Genomic DNA, 23,619 nt, shown 5'->3' on the forward strand with positions numbered 1-23,619 from the left:
CTTCCCCTTAAATGCATCTATGCTATTTGCCTCACCTACTCCTTGTGGTAGCATGTTCCACATTCGTGCCACTCTTTGGGTAAATAAATTTTTCTTGAATTCCCTATTCGATTTATTAGCAACTATTTTATATTTATGAATCTAGTTTTGGACTCCCCCACGCATGGAAAGTTTTCTTTACGTCTACCCTATCAGGTCACCCCTCAGCCTTCACTTTTCTGGAGAAAAGAGCCCCCAGCTTGCTCAGCCTTTCCTGATAAGGATGTCCTCTCAGTTCTGCTATCATCCTTGTGAATCTTTTTTGCACCCTCTCCAATGCCTGTATATGCTTTCCATAATATGGAGACCAGAACTGTGCACAATACTCCCAAGTGTGGTCTAACCACAGTTCTATACAAGTTTAACATAACTTTTTTGCTTTTCAATTCTATCCCTTTAGAAATGAACCCTAGTGCTTGATTTACCTTTTTTCTATGGCCTTATTAACCTGCATTGCTACTTTTAATGATTTGTGCATCTGTGCACCTAGGTCCCTTTGCTCCTCTATCCCATTTAGACTCTTATTATCCAAGCAGTATGTGGCCTCCTTATTCTTCCTACCAAAATGCACCACCTCACATTTATCATGGTATCATAGTAGGTACAGCACAGGAGGCGGCCATTCGGCCCATGATGCCTGTGCAGGCTCTTTGAAAGAGCTGTCCAATTAGTCCCATTCATCTGCTCTTTCCCCGTAGACTTGTAAATTTTTTCCCTTCAAGTATTTATCCAATTCCCTTTTGAAAGTTACCATTGAATCTGCTTCCACCGCCCTTTCAGACAGTTCATTCAGACCATTACAACTCGCTGCGTTTTTAAAAAAAAATGTTTCCTCATGTCGCCGCCGGCCCTTTTGCCTGTCATCTTAAATCTGTGTCGTCTGGTTACAGACCCTTCTGTCACTGGAAATAGTTTCTCCTTTACTCTGTCAAAACACCCCTTAACCATCTCTGTTCTGAGAACAACTCCAGCTTCTGCAGTCTCTCAACGTAACTGAAGTCCCTCATCCCTGGTACCATTGTAGTAAATCTCTTCTGCACCCTCTCAAGGCCTTGACATCTTTCCTGAAGTGTGGTGCCCAGAAATAAACAGTATTCTGACTACAGCCTAACCAGTGTTTTATAAAGGTCTAGCATAACTTCCTTGCTTTTGTACTCTATGCCTCTATTTATAAAGTTCATGATCCCATATGCTTTTTTAACAGCCTTCTCAACTTCTGCCATCTTCAAAGATTTGTGTACATATACCCCAGGGTGTCTCTTTTGCACTCCCTTTAAAATTGTACCATTTAGTTTATATTGCCTCTCCTCATTCTTCCTATCAAAATGTATCACCTTACACTTCTGCATTAAATTTCATCTGCCATATGTCTGCCCATTTCACCAGTCTGTCTATGCTCTCCTGTAGTCTGTTACTGTCCTCCACATTATTTACTACACTTCCGAGTTTCGTGTCATCTGCAAGCTTTGAAATTATACCTTCTATACCCAAGTCCAGGTCATTAATATATATCAAAAAGAGCAGTGATCCTAATACTGACCCCTGAGGAACACCACTGTATACTTCCCTCCGGTCTGAAAAGCAACCGTTCACCACTACTTTCTGCTTTCTGTCCCTTAGCCAATTTTGTATCCACGCTGCCACTGTCTCTTTAATCCCATGGGCTTTAATTTTGCTAACAGGAATTAATGTTCATTTGCCAAGCATGCTTAAACATCAGTTGTGATCTTTGCATAAAAATACCAGTGCTCCACTGGGAGCAGTAAATTGGATAAGAATGGTGTCATAAAACATGTAAAACTAGGTACAATAAAAGAATTGTAAACAATTTTACAACACCAAGTTATAGTCCAGCAATTTTATTTTAAATTCACAAGCTTTCGGAGGCTACCTCCTTCGTCAGGTGAACGATTTCACATCGTTCACCTGACGAAGGAGGTAGCCTCCGAAAGCTTGTGAATTTAAAATAAAATTGCTGGACTATAACTTGGTGTTGTAAAATTGTTTACAATTGTCAACCCCAGTCCATCACCGGCATCTCCACATCACAATAAAAGAAGGAAGAGATTTTTAAAAAATGCTCCTTCATCACTTATCTACTTTCATATGGAAGTCATAACTTAAGTAGACCGGAGCCTCTTGTTTGTTGAGATGCTTGAATTGTGCTTGAAAAATCCATTGGCGTTAACTCTTTGCATTTTCTATTTGTTGTGCTGATCAGTTTTGTGCTGGTCTCCCCATTGTTTCCCACTTTCTCATCTGTTTTCCACCCAACCTTCTGAAAGTCTGAGTGCCATTGAGAAGTGTTGCTGAATGAGGTCACTTAGTGCTCCAGTAAGCTCGCTAGCTTTAGGCTGAGAGCAATAAATGAAATAAAATAATTGGCTACTTTTGTAATTTTAATATTTATAAAACTTTTTAAACTTTACACCATAGTCCTTAACTTAGAACATAGGGGATTGAAGGATAGCTGCCATCTGTTACACTGATGGTCCCAATTGGTTGAATTAATCCCTAAAACCTGATTCCACTAAGTTTAAATCGACTTAAGAAAATAATTCCCCTCTTCAATACAAAATCTTTTGCAGGAGCACAGCATTTGCTTTGTAACTCGATCTTATTTTAATTTATTTCTTATGAAAGAGAATGGATAATACAACTTTTAATTTGCTAACCACTGTATCTGACTCCCTGAATGATCCAATGTCTGGAATCTCTCTCGAACAGATGATTTTCGATCCCACTATGACGAAGAAGAAAAAGAAGAAGAAGAAGCCTTTCATGCTGGAAGAAGATGGCACTGAACAGCAGGCAGAGGAGACGCCAGCCACAGAGGCCAACGAAGCTGTAACGTCAGAGAATGTGGAGGAGAAGGTTCTGGAGGCAGATGAAGAGGACAACAAGAAGAAAGGTAGGCCAATTCTATTTAACCCAGTATTCAAAATTAATTTTTTTTTAACTGCTCAAATTCAGTTTGTGAAGTCTAAGTTTTACACTAATTGGGCACTGGAGATGAGCAAAAATTGGTTGAATTTTGTGTCTCTCTCTTTTGAGGGTGCGTATTTACTACAAATATAGCATCACTTTGTAGCAGTGCTGAAGTTTCAGTATAGCTCCAGAGCTGGGGCCTTGTTTGATTGTATGGGGGAGATTGATTGTGAGACTCCTGAAGGGGACAGCCTCTTTCGACACCACATATTCTAGGAAGCTGTCATCAGGTCCCTTTGGACTTACTGGACAATTTTTAAACTCACCCTCCCAACTATTTAAATGTACTGAAAATATTGGCCCTCCAGCCTTTCCTCTTCAAATATTTCAACTTTAGTGGTCTGGGATAGAGCTCCGCTCATGCATTTAAGCATGTAGGTGCCGTGCTCTCTCCTATCCAGGAGGGTTTATAATTGGAACCAGACAGTTTAAACAAGGCACTGTCCAGTTGGGACCTATACTGCAGCTACTGGTCTCAGACCACTAAAAAGCACACATGGGAGGCACTGCATGTGGAATTCATATAAAATGCTGTTTTTTAAAAAAAAACTTGAGTCTGCTAACTTTGCTGTGCAACATTGCGTTTGGCCCTGTTATTAAGGATGTTCTGTCACTGGTCTGCCGAGATAGTTGCCGTGCGAAGGATCATATTGCAAACTGATGTTCAAAACCTATTGTTATAGCAATCTGATTTGTTTTGTGGGGAGGGTAGTTACAGCAGAAGAGGCTGTTCAAAATAAAAAATCAAGCTTCGTGTAATTATGGCTTCAGGGGGATAGGAAGAGCCATTCATTTTGTATTCGGACCAACTGGGCTTTGTGACCCCTCTCTGAAAATCAAGTTTAACCCCTCTTATCAGTCTTGTAACATGCCATTACTTCCTTCAGAATTTGATGTAGATTCTCCCAACCCCCACCCCCCCCCCCTTTTTTTTAAAAGGAAATCTTCAGTTTCTTCTGGCTGAGAAAACCCCCAAGAGGCCCTTTTTCTTCAAAGCAAGAGCGTACTAATATAAAATGCTCTTTTCTTGAGTCGGATTTCTTTTATAGTATCATAGTAGGTAAAGCACAGGAGGAGACCATTTGGCCCATCATGCCCACGCCTGCTCTTTGAAAAAGCTATCCAATTAGTCCCATTTCGCTGCTTTTTCCCCATAGCCCTGTAAATTTTTTCCCTTCAAGTAGTTATCTAATTCCCTTTTGAAAGTTACTATTGAATCAGCTTCCACTAGCCTTTCAGGCAGTGCATTCCAGATCGTAACAACTCGCTGCATTTAAAAAAAATGTTACCTCATGTCGCCGCTGGTTCTTTTATTTAAAAAAAAACCTGAAAAGCTATTGTAGCAAAAGCATTACTAATTGCAGTTTGTTTTCTAATTGTCGGGGGGGGGGGGTGGGGGGGAGAAGGGAGGTGAATTTAAAGCTTCTTTCATTCCCCCATGCTTTGACAGTAAAAACAGTGAAGACAGACTGACTTGTTAAATGGCACCTCACTATTTTTCATGTACAATTAGTTTTGAATTACAGTGACGTGCTTTTTCTTGGACCGACAAGGCCAGGCATTTTGCGCACAAGGAAGACCCCACTTGCAGCAGTGAGATTAATCATCAGGTTTATGAGTAAGATGAATGATCTGTGTGCTAGCTGAGGGAAGAATATTGGCCAGGACCCCAGGAACCTCCTGCTCCTTTTCAAACAGGATCTTTAATGTCCATCTGAACCACCAGATCAGGTAGATGGATCCTCAGTTTAATGTCTTATCCAAAGGAAGCTGCTGCACAAAATAGAGCACCATCCTCCGTATTGGACTGAAGCATCTATATCGACTGAGCTCAAGTACTGGTGTGGGGCTTGGATCCACAACCGTTAAACCCAGAGGCAAGAGTGTCATTAACTGAGTCAAGAGAGAGTGACACTATGTCATTGTATTAGAAATTGCCTTGTTCTGTTTCTCTCTTGTACTTTTATAACATCTGTTTCTGTAAATTCATTACTGCTGAAGTAGCTTTTATTTTTAATGAAAAGGAGCCATTCACTGCAATCTCTGAGCTGTAAGCTGCTATTCAGTAGTTATCAGGTTAAAATCCCCTTTCATGCCCATGGAATGTTTGCTGTTCAGAGACAGTGAATAGTGAGGAAAACAAGTGGATCGTTTGATAGGAATGGCAGAACTGTGGTGAAATACAATATGCTTTGTTACCAAGCTAAATGTCCACTCAGCTCACTGATCTTTTGAAAGGCTGGGTGCGTCCAGGAGATTTGAGACGAAAGCCAAATTGTCTGACCATCAGTATTTTCTGCATTCACTTTTGTGGTTCTATTTAAATATTCCATGAAGCAACGTGGTGGAATAATAAAAGTATTTACACAGCTTCAACTGACCTCATTCACCTTGTACATGTCCAGCAGTCCAACTCTGTGTAAATCTATGGTGGTGAAGCAGTATCTCGTCAAGTGATAGCCTCTGAGGTTCTAATCCAGGAGACCCATAATGTTATAGAATCACAGAAATTTATGGCATAGAAGAAGGCCATTCGGCTCATCGTGTCTGTGCCGGTCGAAAAAGAGCTATCCAGTCTAATCCCACTTTCCAGCTCTTCGTCCATAGCCCTGTAGGTTACTGCACTTCAAGTGCACGTCCAAGTACTTTTTAAATGTGGAGAGTTTCTACCGCTACCATCTTTTCAGGCAATGAGTTCCAGACTCCCACCATCCTCTGGTTGAAAACATTTCTCAACTCCCCTTTAATCCTTCTACCATTTACTTTAAATCTATGCCCCCTGGTTAAAAGCAAAGTGAAATATGTCCTTCCATTCACTCTATCTAAGCCCCTCAAAATTTGTAGTGATCATGGACTTCAATCTTCATATAGATTGGGCATATTAAACTGGCAAAGGTAGTTTGGAGGACAATTTCATGGAATGCATTCAAGACGGTTTCCTAGAGCAATACGTCTTGGAACCAACCAGGGAACAGACTATTTTAGATCTTGTATTGTGTAATGAGACAGGGTTAATTAGTAATCTCACAGAAAAGGATCCTCTGGGGAAGAGTAGTGATAAGATAGAATTTCACATTGAGTTTGAGAGTGACATACTTAAGTCTGAAACTAGAGTCTTAATCTTAAATAAAGCCAATTGCATAGGTATGAGGGGTGAGCTGGCTAAGGTAGATTGGGAAATTAAATTAAAAGGTATGACTGTTGAAAAGGAATAGCAAACATTTGAAGAAATATTTCAATATTTTCAACAAATATACATTCCATTGAGAAATAAAAGCTCCACGGGAAAAGTGACCCACCCATGGCTAAGTAAAGAAGTTAAGGATAGTATTAGATTAAAAGAAGAGGCCTATAATGTTGCCAAGAGGAGTAAGCTTGAGGATGGGGAGAGTTTTAAAAACCAACAAAGGATGACCAAAAATTTGATCAGGGAGAAAATAGAATATGAAAGTAAACTGGCAAGAAGTATAAAAATGGATTGTAAGAGCTTCTACAAGTATGTGAAAAGGGAGTAGCAAAATTAAACGTTGGTCTTGGTCTCCTAGCGGCTGAGACAGGAGAAATTATAATGGGGAATCAGGAAATGGCATGATACGTTCAACAAATTTTTTGTTTCTGTCTTCACAGTGGAAGACACAAAAAGTGTACCAGAAATAGTGGGGCACCAAGGAGCTAATGAGAGTGAGGAACTTAAAGTAATTAATATCAGTAGAGAAAAAGTACTCGAGAAAATAATGGGACTAAAAGCCAATAAATCCCCTGGATCTGATGGCCTACATTAGAGGGTTCTAAAAGCAGTGGCTGCAGAGATAGTGAATGCATTGGTTATGATCTTCCAAAATTCCCTAGATTCTGGAACGGTCCCAGCAGATTGGAAGTTAGCAAATGTAACCCCGCTATTCAAGAAAGGAGGGAGAGAGAAAACAGGGAACTTCAGTCCAGTTAGCCTGATATCAATCATCAGGAAAATGCTGGAATCCGTTCTTAAGGAAATGGTAACAGGGCACTTAGAACATCATAATATGATTAAGCAGAGTCGTCATGGTTTTATGAAAAGGAAATCATGTTTAACAAATCTTAGTTTTTTGAGGGTGTAACTAGCAGGGTAGATAAAGGGGAACCAGTGGATGTAGTATATTTGGATTTTCAAAAGGCATTCGATAAGGTGCCACATAAAAGGTTGTTACACAAAAAAATGGGGATGGGGTAACATTAGCATGGATAGAGGATTGGTTAAGGGACAGAAAACAGCGAGTAGGGATAAACTGGTCATTTTCAGGTTGGCAGGCTGTAACTAGTGAAGTACCGCAAGGATCGGTGCTTGGGCCTCAGCTATTTACAATCTGTATTAATGACTTGAATGCAGGGAACAAGTGCAGTGTATCCAAGTTTGCTGACAATACAAAGCTGGGAAAGTAAGCTGTGAGGAGGACACAGTCTGGAAAGGGATATAGACAGGTTGTGAGTGGGCAAGAAGGTGGCAGGTGGAGTATTATGTGGGGAAATGTGAGATCATTCACTTTGGTAGGAAGAATAGAAAAACAGAATTTTTTTTAATGGTGAGAAACTATTAAACATTGGTGTCCAGAGGGACTTGGGTGTCCTGGCACAAGAACTACAAAAAGTTAGCATGCAGGTGTACAGCAAGCAAATTAGGAAGGCAAATAGCACGTTGGTCTTTTTTGCAAGGGGGTTGGAGTACAAGAGTAAGGAAGTCTTGCTACAATTGTACAGGGCTTTGGTGAAACCTCACATGGAGTACTGTATACAGTTTTGGTCGTCTTACCTAACGAAGGATATACTTGCCTTAGAGGCATTGCAACGAAGGTTCATGAGATTGATTCCTGGGATGAGAGGGTTGTCCTATGAGGAGAGATTGAGTAGAATGGGCCTATACTCTCTGGAGTTTAGAAGAATGAGAGGTGATCTCATTGAAACCTATAAGATTCTGAGGGGGCTTGACAGGATAAATGCTGAGAGGTTGTTTCATGTTGCTGGAGAGTCCAGAACTAGGGGGCATAGTCTCAAGACAAGGGCTGGCCATTTAAGACTAAGATGAGGAGTTTCTTCACTCAGAGGATTGTGAATCTTTGAAATTCTTTACCCCAGAGGGCTGTTGAATATGTTCATTGCTGAGATTGATAGATTGTTGGACTCAAGGGGATCAGGTGTGAAAGTGGAGTTGAGGTCAAAGGTTAGTCATGATCATCTTGAATGACGGAGCAGTCTTGAGTGGCTGTATGGCCTACTCCTCTTATTTTTTATGTTCTTATCCTGGAGGGTTGTAGGGTTGGAGGAGGTTAGAGATAGGGAAGGGCGAGGCCATAGAGTGATTTGAAAACCAGGATGAGAATTTTAAAATCGAGGCATTCCAAGACCGGGAGCTAATGTAGGTCAGCGAGCACGGGTAAGAAGAAATGAGGCTGAACCTTGTGCTGGTTTGTATGGTACACAAAGACTTTTAAATTACCAAATTGAGTAATGAATTGCTTGGTTGAATAGGATTGATGCCCAAACAGAATCCTTGATTGTCACATGGGTGTAAGGAAAAGTATAGCAGGTACTGTTGACTAGACTGTTTACATTGCGTCACCTACTGGAAGTGGTTCCTTAGTGTGATGGGGCTGATGCTATGAATTTACCCCATTTACATAGTGGGGATGCATTCAGCCCGCTGGTAGCAACACTGAGGTTACTGCAAGTATGGCTGTTCAAAGATCTCACACACAGCTTAAGCTTCTGGCCAATAACTTTCTTGGATGTCCAACGTATAGCTTGTGAAAGTCACAGCACTGGGCATGTGGGTGCGTTGGAAGCTCAGCCCGCCGGAGGCCAGTTGTGTCCAGTATTGCCAGAGGTGCCTTTTGTTGGCTTTCTAAGGACTGCTGGAAACTCACCTCATGAGGTGAGTCTTGATGCATTTGGAGGCACTAGTGTTGCAAAGTGCTGCAATATAATGACCGCAAAAGAAGTTGCTCCCAGGAAATTACATGGGAAATGTAACAAGTAAATGCAAGATCCTTTTCGATTTCTGGTAAAACATCCGGTGATTGGTTTAATCTAAATAAACCCCATGCTTTTCTGATCGAGAGTTGCGTGCCTGTGTCAAGTTGAGAACTTTCATTTCATTAATTACTTCACGGGCAGATATTGATATGGATAGTCTCTGAAACCACATGGTCCCACCTAGCACCAGGCTTTTGGAGTATGCAGCTGGCATAATTCCTTAAAACACACCTTTGCTTGTAAATGTGTTGTAACAGCTCACGCAGCTTCTTGTGTAAATCCTAAGCGGTATCTATTGACACTGCCAGAAGAGTGGTATACACATAATTAAAAACATAAAGGTTATCTCATCCGTCCAGTATCCTAACTCTCCCAGTGTGGCAGTCAACTGTATCTTGAACAACCCCAGTGTTTTTGCCTCTACTTCTCCGCCTGACTGATGATTCCAAACATTCATCACTAAGTAAAGAAGTTCTTTCTAATATCTGGTACTGTGTAAATGCTAGAAGTTAGCATCTCTTCAAATTTGTGTCTCAAGTGTTGAAGACCATAGGAACAGGAGTAGGCCATTCAGCCCCTCGTGCCTGCTCTGCCATTTGATGAGATCATGGCTGATCTGTGATCTAACTCCATATACCTGCCTTTGGCCCATATCCCTTAATACCTTTGGACCAGTAGAAGCGCACTGCGTAACTAAAAGAGCCTGTCTGTAGTTAACTCCATACTTCTAGACAGTGGTAGGTTCTCATTTAAGGCGCAAGGGAGCGATGTCAGATATTGATTGGCATAGGAAAACGATTTTAAAAAGTTAAGCAAAACATAAATCACTTAGCATTGCATAATTGTTACGGGTCAAATTTTGAAACTCTGGTAGGAATGGTGGCTGGTGGGTAAGTTGAGTATTTTCCCCAGACCAATGGGCAAGATCTCTATTATACACTTTAAATCAGGGGTTTGGTTTTGGAATCTAGCAACTCAGCCCTATTTGCACTTGGATTTCGTGTTCGCTGGTTTGTCCTGTTTGAATTCTGTGAGCCTGGAGGTTTGCTGAGTAATTCTTAACTATGTTCCCTAATTGGTAAATAAATTCTATATCAGAATTCCACAATATAGTAGTATCGGTAACTTGAGATATATGAAAACGTGGATGGGAACTTTATATGTGGTCCTAGAGGCTTCATGGTATGCAGCAAAGTGTCCATGAAATAAACACCTGGGGTGGTTCTGCTTTAAATGTAAAGTTAGCCCCCTATATAGATTGATAGCGATTGATTTAAAAATATATAGATATATATTATATATCCATCTCTTCCCTGAGGATAGTATCTCATTTGCAGTAGTTCAAACACAGCCTTTTGTAGACCTGCCACACCAAGCCTCAGTTAAAAAAATATCCATTGAAATCAGGTTCCTACTGCAGCCAGTGAGTTGAGTGGGAAATGGTATCCAGGAGTGAGATCGATGCCAATCTTGGTACTGGAATATAAATGCAAAGTTCAGTGCTGAGCAAGACCCTGTTGAGTGAGTGATGTTCCCCATTAACAGGTATTTGCTACAGATATACTGAAAAGAGTAAAAAGGGATGTGGAAAAGGTACTTTGGGCAGGAGTGTGCATTTTTCGAGAAACGTTTGAGGATTAGATATTCTGCCACAAACAGTTTTCTGTTAGGATAAGTGACCATTGCGTTATGTGCTTTGTTGGGTAAAGGGACATTGATTCGGACCACTGATTTACAATGAGAGTGTTTATAGAGGGTGACAAGTACAAACTATTAAGATTTTAAAAAAATTCTTAATCATAGATGCGACAGATGATTTAGATGACTTGGACTTCTTCAATCAAAAGAAGAAAAAGAAAAAACCCAAGAAAGCTTTTGATATTGACGATGGTGTAAAGGTTAGTATTAAGGGTAAACGAGTGGCTTGTTTTTCTCCCTCCCAACCCCACTTCCTTCTGTGTTCGCCCCTGGAAAAAAACTCTTCCCCCAAGTCATTCTCAATGGCACTTTCAAATTTCCAACTGTCTAGCCTTCGGCACTCCATTCACAATGACATTTCTGCAGCTACCAATCTGCTCAATCACACCCTCACCTCCACCTTTGATGCCCTTGTTCCCGTTGACCATTACTCTCTCACCCTGGTTGTTCCCCCTGGTATGGCCCTCATCTCCACTTCCTTAAGCCCAAGGGATGCAGACTTGAAAGTTTATGGCGGACGACTGGTTTAGCCCGTCATCGCCAGATCTGCCTGGGCCACATAAAGCACTATCAGGTCCTGCTCTCCTGCCAAAACTGCTCACTATTCCAGGATCATCCTGCAATGCAAAGATGACCCCTGGATGCAATTCTCCATTGCAAACCATCTTCTTAAACCCCTCTCTCCTGCCTCCACCCTCATCTCCAACAAGTGTGAGGAGCTCATGGACTACTTTGTCACTAAGATTGAGACCATCAGTTCAGCTGCCTCTGCCTCTTCCCCTACGGTTCCCCCCTGCCCTATCACTGAACTGGCATCTTTAGTTTCTTCTCTGTCTCCCTTCATGCCCTCTCTGAGCTCATCTTAACCATGAGACCCACCTCCTGCACCCTCGACCCTATTCTCACCAAACTGCTGACCATGCACCTTCCCTTCGTGGCCCCCATGTTAGCTGATATTGTTAAGTTCCCTCTCCTCTGGTACTGTCCCCCTCCCATGCCGCCTCCCAAATCCGTGTCCATCTTTCCTGCAACTCCATGTTTGAATCCCTCCAATTAGCTTTCCGACCCAGCCACAGTACTGAAATGACCTGTATCAAAGTCACAAATGACATCCTATGTGACTGTGATAAACTGTTCCTTCTCGACCTGTCTGCAACCTTTGACACGGTTGACCACACCATCCTCCTCCAACGCCTCTCCTTCGTCGTCTAGCTGGGTGTGATTGCACTCGCCTGGTTCCATTCTTATCTATCCAGTTGTAGCCAGAGAATCACCTGCAATGGCTTCTCTTCCTGCTCCCGCACCATTACCTCTGGAATCCCCCAAGGATCTATCCATGGCCCCCTCCTATTTCTCATCTAATGCTACCCCTCAGCAACATCATCCAAAAACACGTTAGATACCACATGTGTGCTGACAATACGCAGCTCTACCTCACCACCACCTTCCTATACCCCTCTGCTGTCTCTGATTTGTCACACTGCTTGTCGGACATCCAGTACTGGATGAGCAAAATTTTCCACCAATTAAATATTGGGAAGCTATTGTCTTTGGTCCTCATCACAATCTCTATTCCCTAGCGGCTCTCGCTCTCGCTCAGGCTGAAATAGACCGTTTGCAACCTTGGCGTCCTATTTGACCCCAAGATGAGCTTCCGATCACATATCTGCTCCATCACCAAGACCGCCTACTTCCATCTCCGTAACATCGACCGTTTCCGCCCCTGCCTCGGCTCATCTGCTGCTGAAACCCTCATCCATGCCTTTGTTCTTTAGGTCTTGACTATTCCAATGCTCTACTGGCTGGCCCCACATCTTCCACCCTCCATAAACTTGAACTCATCCAAAACTCTGCTATCCATATCCTAACTCGTCCCAAGTCCTGTTCACCCATTACTCCTGTGCTCTTGACCTACATTGGCTGCCAATTCAGGAATGCCTCGATTTTAAAATTCTCATCCTTGTTTTCAAATCCCTCCATGACCTCGCCCCTCCCCATCTCTAACCTCCTCCAGCCCTACAACCCTCCAAGATCTCTGTGCTCTTTCAATTCTTACCTCTTGCGCATCCCCGATTTTAATCGCTCCACCATTGGCAGCCGTGCCTTCAGCTGTGTAGGCTTAAGCTCTGGTATTCCCTCCCTAAACCTCTCCGCCTCTCTTCCCCCCCCCCCCCCCCCCTCCTCCTTTTAAGAAGCTCCTTAAAACTTACCTCACCTGTCCTAATATTTCCTTACATGGCTCAGTGTCAAATTTTGTTTGATAACAGTCCTGTGAAGCGCCTTGGGATGTTTTACCATGTTAGAAGAATGGGGGGATCCCATTGAAACGTATAAAATTCTGACAGAGCTTGACAGACTGGATGCAGGGAGGATGTTTCCCCTGGCTGGAGGGTTCTAGAACAAGGTCACAGTCTCAGGATATGGGATAGGACATTTAGGACTAAGATGAGGAGAAATTTCTTCACTGAGGGTGGTGAACCTGTGGAATTCTCTACCACAGAAGGCTATAGAGGCTAAGTCACTGAAAATATATTTAAGAAGGAGATAGATAGATTTCTAGACACAGAAGGCATCAAGGGATATGGGGAGAGAGCGGGAATATGGTATTGAGATAAAGGATCAGCCATGATCACATTGAATGGCGGAGCAAGCTCGAAGGGCTGAATGACCTACTCCTGCTCCTATTTTCTATGTCTATGTTAAAGGTGCTATGTAAATGCAAATTGTTGTGTAGTTAATACAAAGGAAGAATATGTCAAAATGCAAGTGGACGTTAAGAAACTTGTAAAATAATTGGCAAATTAATTTCAATGTAGATAAGTGTGAGGTGTTGCATTTTGATAGGAAGAATGAGGCCACATGTTGCTTGGATAATACGTCTAAATGGGATAGAGGAGCAAAAGGATCTAGGGGTACAGATACACATCACTAAATTTGAGCTCGTCCAAAACTCTGCTGTCCATATCCTAACTCTCACCAAGTCCCATTCACCCATCGCCCCCGTGCTCGCTGACCTACATTGGCTCCTGGCTCTCCTCCTTAAGACGCTCCTTAAAACCTACCTGTTTGACCAAGCTTTTGGTCACCTGTCCTAATATCTCCTTGCGTGGCTCGGTGTCAAATTTTGTTTGAAAATCGCTCCTGTGAAGCCCCTTGGGACATTTTAGTAAGTTAAAGGCACCTTGTTGTGAAAGTCCTTTCCAACCCTTTCATTTTATTTTGTAAACTAAAAGTCGCTGCTTCCTAAATGTAATTTTTCAGCGCCAGCCCATAAGTACGTAGATACCATATTTCTACGGTGTTCTTCTCTGGGCTGGGGGTATACTTACTTCCCACCCTGATTTTCTGTGCATAATGAAGCGAAAGAGTAAATAAATATCTTGCTGTGTGTGGTACTGAGTGAGCCTTCAGGAGCTGGTTCCAGGCTGTTTGGGGCAGAGGCCAAAGGTCACTGATGTGGATGGTGATATATAGGTATCTGGTGAACTAACTACAGATCAGTTCCAGCAGTGTTTTAGATGGCCTTTTAAAGGGGAGCACTGAACTCCAAACAGCGTGTTAATGGATTGAATTTAATTGACTGTTTCACACAGTTTCATGGTGAAATTCTTTCCAATTACTGAGCGTAGACATTTTACCACTTTGAAACGATTGCTGATTTATCGCCAGATTGTTCTCTTCTGTTGCGTAGATAAAGGTGTTCTCTTTTTTTCCTTTCCCCCCCCCCCCCCCCCCCCCCTTTTAATTGGGAAATTCCATAAGCAAGAGAATTTTACAAGTGATTAAATAGAAGAGATTCTCTGAGTTGATTGCCATCCTGCATTCTGGCAGAAGTGGGGAGAAATAAAGTAACAAGCAGAATTATTAGATTCATGTAATTTTCACCCTGCGGCAAGATGGCGTGCTGGCAGAATCTTCCCGAGCAGCCAAAGTCTGCTCAGTGTCCAGTCGAAAGCTGTTTCACTTTGTTGATGAAACGATAAAAATTAATGCAGGGCACTAGATGAATATTGTGCATAAAACACTCCTCTATCAAGACACTTGGAGCCTTAATTTTCACTTCAATTTGACTGCTTCAATAAAACTGGGATTATAATCTGCCCTTTTTCTCTTCCAATGAATTGGGCCAAAATCAGTTGGTATCAACTCCCATTTTAAGAAGTGTCAAGAGTAGCGATGCAGTGTCTTTCACTTCCGAGACCTTAATTGTTCTGTTTGTATCATTGCGTGTGTCTCTCGAGCCCTGGAGAGGGCGCCGAGAGAAACTGGAAGGCTGGTCTTAGTGTCAGATAACTGAGTTATCAGAATGATTGGTGAAAGCTGGGCCTTTCAGCCGGGGAAAGGAAGTGCCTTAAAGGGGACCTTGTAGATTAAATGAGGGATTAAAGGTAAATCTAGAACATTTCTTCAAATTTAATTCATAGCAGTAGGGCAAAGGGGCACAGAGTAAGATTGGCATATTTAGGAGTGATGTATGGGTGTTCTTCACACTGAGAGATCAATAGGTAGAATTGTCTTCTGGATGGGGTAGCGAAGGCAAAACACATTTTAAGTAGTTGGGTGCGGTGCTAAAGGGACTGATGTTTTTTTTCTGGATGGATGAGCTAGGATGGGACCAAATGGACTTCCTCATTCATATCCAATGACCTTGTAAAGATCATGCATGAAATGACTTTATAGGGATTGCAGGTCCATCTTGCTCCAAGCAATAAGGGTGCTGGTGAGAAGTGGAAATTTCACAATAATGGGATTCTTCTGAGGTTGAGGTTGAGGCTGGGACTGAGTAGTGGGAGCTTTACTCTGCATCCAACTCGTGCTATACCTGACTTGGGAGTGCTTGATGTGAAGGTGTGTCATCCTCCAGCACTGACGACTCTCTCCTTGACAGAAACATGTCGTCTTTTAAAATATTGTATAATATGAAAACGCTCAATGCCTTTTGAGAGTAAAAGGGTTAACCATCACTAAATTATTATTGGTGTAAGTCTTTCTGAAGACTAGCACTTTTTTGCTTTGTACCTTATTTTTTTCCTTTGATGTCTCCCTCAGACCATTCCAAGGTTAAGAGGGTGGGCAGTAGAATCGCTTACAGTCCTCCAGATGTGACAACTAGTAGGAAGGACTCTAGGGTGACCTGGATGAGTTGCCATCCAATGTCCCTTCTCTCTGTGGAGAACAGACAGGCAATTTCTAGTACCAAGTCTGCTCCCAGCGGTTTGTAGGGCCAGGGAACAGAGTGCATCCTGTGTTGCTTACAATCATAATGCCATACCTTTGAATGTTCTTGCGTGCAGGGCCTCTGCAGAACAGGCTTATATTACTCAGATGTTTCCCAACGTGCCTTATTCTCATAAATTGAGGGAGGTTATGATAACTTTTTTTTAAAAAATTTTTAAAAACTAGTAGAAGCTGTTTTAACCACTGTGGGCTTTCTCTGCAATAGTGTAGAATGTCACTTACTGGATTACTTGGCTTTATTAGGATTTGAAGATTGAAGGCGAAGTGACTGAGCAGGGAGAGGGTGATGATGATGCCTTTGACATGAGCATGATGAAGAAGAAGAAACCAAAAGCTGTAACCTTTGAGGACGAGGAATTAAATGAAAGGACAGATGGCAGTGAGTATTTCCTTATCAGAGGTTGACCATCTGTGGCTTCCCCCATTCTGTGATGGAGGGCATTGCATTGGGTGAAGCACGAGTACGTTGAATCGGACTAGGTAGGGAGCGCAGACCTGTACAACTGTGGGTAAACACAAGCAGAGCCTTGGAGTGGGGTTGAAGAGAAGGTTGGTTTGGGGGTGGGGGGGGGTGGGTCATCTCTGGGGCACTGCCACTCTAAACTTAGCATGTGCAGCGCTGGTGATAGTCTGGGTGTAGGTTATACTGGGAGACTGGGAAGAAAATAGAGGGATCAGATCTTTTTTTTTTCCCCTGCCTTCCCCTCAAAAAGCTATACTATATGCATAGTTTGCTTCTATTTTATGAATTATTTTTAATGGCATTGTCAAACCATTTTATTTAGTGCTGCAAAATTGTTTGCAGCATGTGTGGAGTTATGGGTAGTAATGTCAGTATTCCTGTATTTATGGAACCAAATTTTGGAGATCAAAGTCAATCAGTGCAGCTGTCATCTCTCTGTCTCCTTTGCTTTTTCAGGATAAAATTCCTTGAGGGTATCTGAGACTTCTAAGGGTAGACCCACTTAATACTTGGAGGAATATAAAAGGACACAACTGCGATACATAACTTGGGGATATTGTAGGTGGGAGTAACATAGATTTAAATTTTTTGCTTGTAAATTTATTTTGCTGGGTTTCTCTACAGATTTTTCATATAACCGTTACAGCAGTAAATTCTGTTTGAAGCTGTGACTCCACATGTGGTTTGAAGCACCTGCTGCCCTGATATGCCACGCCAAAAGCGAGTTTATTGCTTTAAATACTGAGAATCAAGTAAACCCCCTTTCCTTTTGGTTTGGTTGCCTTTCCCTTTCTACCTGAAGGCTGAACTTTTGCTGAATACAGGATTGCAGGCACTGCAGGACCTTGCCCATGTGGCCATTCTTGGTCTGAGGCTGGACGCTGGCCACTAGCAGATTACATTGACCGTGAAGGAAGTCACAGTAGGACTCGACTGTCCTCTTGCTTAATGTCCACACACGTGCACTGTGTAGCAGGAATCATAGAATGTTCAGCACAGAAATGAGCCTTTCAGCCCAACCTGTCCATGTCTGTGTGTATGCTCCACAGGAGCCTTCTCCTACCTCTCCTCATCTAACCCTATCAGCAATACTTAGCAATCAGGAGTGCAAAATGTGCTTTGCTTTTTTTTTCCTCCTTTTAGCCTGGGGATGTTGAGGCTAACTAGCATTCCACTATTGTCTGAGCCTACCTTAGCACCAACAGAGATTGAACCTGGATCTATATGATCCATATGGTTGCTTTTAGCTTGGCATTTACTGAAATTGGGGCAGCAGTAGCCTGCTTTGTATGTCACATCATATGTGGAAAAGCAGTTTCAAATGGAATTTACTGCCTTAACAATTATATAGAAAAAAACAATCTGCACAGATGTACCGCAAAATAAATTTACAAACCAAAATTAGTGTTGCACTTTCTGACGCCTTTGCCCATAGGTGTGGGGAAATCTGCAGTGGGACCTCTAAGTGAAACTGTGAGCCTGAGAGGAGTGAATGGAAGTGCAAACGCTCCTTCCCATCTTTCTTTTTCCATCATTTTGTAGGTTAGCACCTTCCTCCTTCAGATAAACTTGGATGAGGATATAAAAAAATGTGGCTGCTTCTAGTCCTCCCTAATATGATTTATTTCTGCAGTTCTTGATGATGATGATGAAAGCAAAAGGGATGATGGTATCACTTTTTCCTTTCAAAGTGGCCCAGCCTGGGCAGGATCAGAACGAGACTACACTTACGATGAGGTAAAAATGCAGATCGCTCCTGCATGTGTTGATGTGTGCATGCATGCTCTTTTTTTCTCTGTCTTTTCCTTCTCTTTTCTCTCTCTATCCTTTCTGTTTCTCTTTCACCACCTCCAACTCCTGTAATTAGCGGAATGAAAAGTGGAAAGGAATATTTCTCAAGCAAAGGTCCACTACAGATACCGTTGAGTAGATGGGGGTTTATTCCCCTCAGGTTTCCCTCTGCTGCTGCAGAAAGCATGGCCTCTGCATCACCTTGTATTTCCAGGCAGTCACCCGTTCAGGTCCTGACCCGGCTGCATTTCTGACACTGCACTACATAGTTGTACTTGTGTTAAGTTATTCTGTGATGTGTCATATTTACAGCCTGTATCAAGTAAAGATATTTATTCCATCAAAATAGTCGCAGCAACCTTCTCCCCTCGCTCCTCCTTGTTTGAAGTCCCCCAGTCAGGCTTTCGCCATGTCCCTGAAACCAAACTGGTCAAAGTCTCCAGTCATCTCTTGTGTGGCTGAGACCGTGGTTCACTGTCCCTTCTCAGCCCCTTCACTGTCGACCGCTCTGCCCTCCCCGACGTCTCCCTTGTATACCTTCATGACAGTTCTTTCCTGGTTCTACCTCTGTCATACTGAGACCTTACATGATGTCAGTTTGTTTTTCCTCTTGTGCTGGCAATCACCTCTGGCATACTGCAGAATTTCATTTACATTTACTTGACAACTGTGGCAGATATGATGCAGTTTTGACTTCTTTTGGTCTGGTAGATGACCCTTTAAATCAAGCACAGTATGTACAAAAAGACCTGTACTGGCCCATTCTATATTACAGATGTTATGTAGTTTGCTGCTATTTTCCAGCAATGCAGTTCAGCTTTAATATTAGAAGAGCAACCACTGTGATGTTTTTGTTTCCCATACCAATTGCCAATTAGGGGCAGTTTTGTGCTATTGCCTACTCACTAGTCTGGGCTAGATTTAAACCCATGTTTCAGAGGTATAAGTATTGAATCCACTGCACTTTCCAGTCCTCTGACAGTTTTGTCTCAATTTAAGTCATTTAGGCATTGTACGCTACTTTATGTCCATCTGTTTATCTGCCCTTATGATATGTGTGTGTATATCAGTGGACATTTATAGAGGACATAAGAAATAGGAGCAGTAGGCCATACGGCCTCTTGAGCCTGCTCTGCCATTCAATAAGATCATGGCTGATCTTCAAACTCAACTCCTTTCTTGCCCAATCCCATGTCCCTTGATTCCCCTAGAGTCCAAAAATCTATTTATCTCCGCCTTGAATACACTCAACGACTCAGCATCCACAACCCTCTGGGGTAGAGAATTCCAAAGATTCACAACCCTCTGAGTGAAGAAATGCTTCCTTATCTCAGTCTTAGATGGCCGATCCCTTATCCTGCGACTATGCTCTCTATTTCTAGACCCTCCAGCCAGGGGACACAGCCTCTCAGCCTCTACCCTGTCAAGCCCTCTCACAATCTGATGTTCCAATGAGACCACCTCTCATTCTTCTAAACTCCAGAGTTATAGGCCCATTCTACTCAACCTCTCCTCATAGGACAACCCTCTCATCCCAAGAATTAATCTAATGAACCTTTGTTGCAATGCCTCTAAGGCAAGTATATCCTTCCTTGGGTAAGGTGACCAAAACTGTATGCAGTACTCCAGGTGAGGTCTCACCAAATCCCTGTACAATTGTAGCAAGACTTCCTTACTCTTGTACTCCAACCCCCTTGCAAGAAAGGCCAACATGCCATTTGCTTTCCTAATTGTTTGCTGTGCCTGCGTGCTAACTTTTTATGTTTCTTGCACCAGGACACCCAAGTCTCTCTGGACACCAATGTTTAATAGTTTCTCACCATCTCGCAGCTTACTTTCCCACCTAGCTTTGTATCATCAGCAAACTTGGATACATTACACTTGGTCCCTTCATCGAATTCATTAATATAGATTGTAAATAGCTGATGCCCAAGCACCAATCCTTGCAGTACCCAACCTGAAAATGACCCGTTTATCCTTACTCTCTATTTTCTGTCCGTTAACCAATCCTCCATCAATGCTGATATGTTACCCCCAACCCCATACCTTGCGTAACAACCTTTTATATGGCACCTTATCGAATGCCTTTTGAAAATGCAAATATACTACGTCCAATGGTTCCCCTTTATCTACCCTGTTCGTTACATCCTTAAAAAAAAACGCTAATAAATTTGTCAAACATGATTTCCCTTTCATAAAACCATGTTGACTCTGCCTAATCATATTATGATGTTCTAAGTGCCCTGTTTTCACTTTCTTAATGAATTCCAGCATTTTCCTGACAACTGATGTCAGGCTAATTGGCCTGTAGTTCCCTGTTTTCTCTCTTCCCCTCCTTGAATAGCGGGGTTACATTTGCTAACTTCCAATCCGCTGGGACCATTCTAGAATCTGTGGAATTTTGGAAGATCATAACCAATGCATCCACTATCCCTGCAGCCACCTCTTTTAGAACCCTCTGATTTAGGCCATCAGGTTCAGGGGATTTGTCAGCTTTTAGGCCCATTAGTTTCTCTAGTACTTTTTCTCCACTGATAATTACTTCTAAGTTCCTCACTCTCGTTAGCCCTTTGTTCCCCACTGTTTCTGGTATGCTTTTTGTGTCTTCTGCTGTGAAGACGGATACAAAATATTTGTTTAACGCATCTGCCTTTTCCTGATTTCCCCATTGTAATTTCTCCTGTCTCAGCCTCTAAGGGACCATTGTTTACTTTTGCTACTCTCTTCCGTTTTACATACTTGTAGAAGCTCTTACAATCCGTTTTTATATTTCTTGCTAGTTTACTTTCATATTCTATTTTCTCCCTTTTTATCAATTTTTTGTTTCCTCCTTTGGTTTCTAAAATTCTCCCAATCCTCAGGTTTACTACTCTTGGCAACATTATAGGCCTCTCTTAATCTAATACTATCCTTAACTTCTTTAGTTAGCCACGGGTGTATCACTTTTCCCGTGGACTTTCTATTTCTCAATGGAATGTATATTTGTTGAGAATATTGAAATATTTCTTCAAATGTTTGCCATTGCTTTTCAACAGTCATTCCCTTTAATTTATTTTCCCAATCTACCTTAGCCAACTCTCCCCTTGAACCTATGTAATTGGCTTTATTTAAGTTTGAGTCTAGTTTCGGACTTAAGTACATTACACTCAGAATTTCACATTGAGTTTATCATATTATGATCACTCTTCCCCAGAGGATCCTTTACTGTGAGATTGCTAATTAACACTATCTCATTACACAATACAAGATCTAAAATAGCCTGTTCCCTGGTTGGTTCCATGACGTATTGCTCTAGGAAACCGTCTCAATGCACATTATTACCACCGTTACATCTCTTTCCCCCAATAATGAACCAGTTCAGCATTTTTCTGTTTGTCATCTCCCTCCCTCCCTGCTAGATACGGTGCCTTACTGTTACTCTTCTGCTTCTGTCCTTCAGAAATGTAAAAAAACAAAATATTGTTCTCTTTCGCAATTGTTGCAGTAGTTGCCTGGTTGTTAGTTCAAGTGACTTGTTACAGTGCAACATGCTGTGAATCTCCACATTTGCCATGTGTTGCGCAGTTTGCTGCCTGACTGGCGCAGAAAGGCTCAACGGCAGTAAAAATGCTGGTACGTGAGCAGCAACAAATCACTTGTCCTAATTATTGCTTCTCAACTGACTTAGAAAAGGTGAACAAATTTGTAAATGTAGCATATTTGTACATGCCATTTCATTTACAAAATCAAAATGTATTTTTTTTTAAAAAGTGTTGACCTCTGTACATGTAAACGTACAGCTTGTTTTTAGTTAGTTGGCCAGTTTTTTTTTTGACTGTGCTGGTAGTGCATTTCATAGCCTGGCCTAAATGTTTAGTCCAAAAAAAAACCTGGATGTTATTTCAGGAGATAAAACTGTTGGCTACACATGGCAAAAATTTCTATGTAATTCTACCCAGCATCCATAGATAATATAATTCAAGCCAGCTTGACTGTTTTATTGAAGAATTTATCATATATATGTGTCTTCACAGCAGGAATGCACTGTAGTTGGAACAGCGTTTACACTGCACAATGATTGAATTGATTAAAATGTTTCCTTTATGTGGACAGTTTTTGTTGGTATTTCAGCAGACATTGCCTCAATTTACCATAATCTGAAGAGAAATGCATATATTAATGTGAAAATTCTTGTTTGCAAACACTTCCTGTCACCTTCCAATATAAATTCCCATGTCCACATTTATAACGTAAACACCCTATATAAGCTTCTATTGCTGCAATTACAGCCTCCTGCCATTGGAGGAGCTGTAGTGTTGCCACTGGGGTGAGGGTATAATTACAGCATGACCAGCTTACATACACATGGCCACTGTCATTTTTATATTTCAGTGATAAATTCCTGAGTGATGACTATAAATTTGGGACTGAATTATGTCGGCGCACTGGTCCAATTATTCTCCGCCCTCTAACCCCTCTTCACCTAGGGTTGTCGAGTCATGGCCTTCCCTGCTATGAAGATAAGTCAATAAGAGTTGGTGAAATCTGAATCTACAGCGCTGTCCATTATTAGAAAAAAACTTTCATTTATACAGTGTGTCCTCAGGACATCCGATTGCTTTATTGGTATAACTGCTCTATGCACACTTCTCATAGGTCTCCTGTAGGTTCTTGTATTTATGAACAGAGGTTGACCAATTGTTTATGCGTCTCCCGTGCATGTGTCTGTAAGTCATGCTCAGGGCATGATTGTATTGATATGAAATGTGTGTTTTTTTCTCTCTAGTTGCTGGCTCGTGTATTTACAATAATGCGAGAAAAAAATCCTGATATGGTGGCGGGAGAGAAGCGAAAGTTTGTCATGAAACCACCTCAGGTGGTCAGAGTAGGAACCAAGAAGACGTCCTTTGTGAATTTCACAGATATCTGCAAACTGTAAGTTCCCAGCACTGCCTCCTCGTCTTTGAGCTGTGTTTCATTGTAGATTTCCAGTGGTCAATCCATCACAATTAATTTCCATTTCATCTGATCACCAACACTGACCCAAAACGGAAGTCTGTTTTTGTCAGTGAGCGAGTTTTAATTTGATGTATATAGAGAATAGTGTGTGTGGGTGTGTGTGTTTTTTCATTCAGCATCCACAACCTCTTGGTGGGGGGAGGGAAAAGAGGAGATTGTTCCAGATTTGCCTCAGGGATCGGTGCTGGGTCCGCTGTTATTTGTTATTTATATTAATGATTTGGATGAGAATTTAGGAGGCATGGTTAGTAAGTTTGCAGATGACACCAAGATTGGTGGCATTGTGGACAGTGAAGAAGGTTATCTGGGATTGCAACGGGATCTTGATCAATTGGGCCAGTGGGCCGATGAATGGCAGATGGAGTTTAATTTAGATAAATGTGAGGTGATGCATTTTG

At 41.9% G+C, this 23,619-nt stretch overlaps 1 protein-coding gene across 2 annotated transcripts in view; it reads left to right on the top strand.

Moving 5' to 3' along the window:
- eif2s2 (eukaryotic translation initiation factor 2, subunit 2 beta) overlaps positions 1-23,619 on the top strand; it is a 64,157-nt gene that overhangs the window by 12,462 nt on the left and 28,076 nt on the right. Inside the window, exons 2-6 of one of the 2 annotated variants that reach the window (XM_068000219.1) lie at positions 2,767-2,950; positions 10,837-10,931; positions 16,213-16,348; positions 18,066-18,169; positions 22,989-23,137. In XM_068000219.1, the coding sequence (XP_067856320.1) occupies positions 2,767-2,950; positions 10,837-10,931; positions 16,213-16,348; positions 18,066-18,169; positions 22,989-23,137 (668 nt within the window). Of the gene's footprint in view, positions 1-2,742; positions 2,951-10,836; positions 10,932-16,212; positions 16,349-18,065; positions 18,170-22,988; positions 23,138-23,619 lie in introns of those variants that run through there. The other variant, XM_068000218.1, reaches the window with a different exon arrangement.

This window comes from Heptranchias perlo, chromosome 19, assembly GCF_035084215.1.
Source record: "Heptranchias perlo isolate sHepPer1 chromosome 19, sHepPer1.hap1, whole genome shotgun sequence".
Classification (NCBI taxonomy): Eukaryota; Metazoa; Chordata; class Chondrichthyes; order Hexanchiformes; family Hexanchidae; genus Heptranchias; species Heptranchias perlo.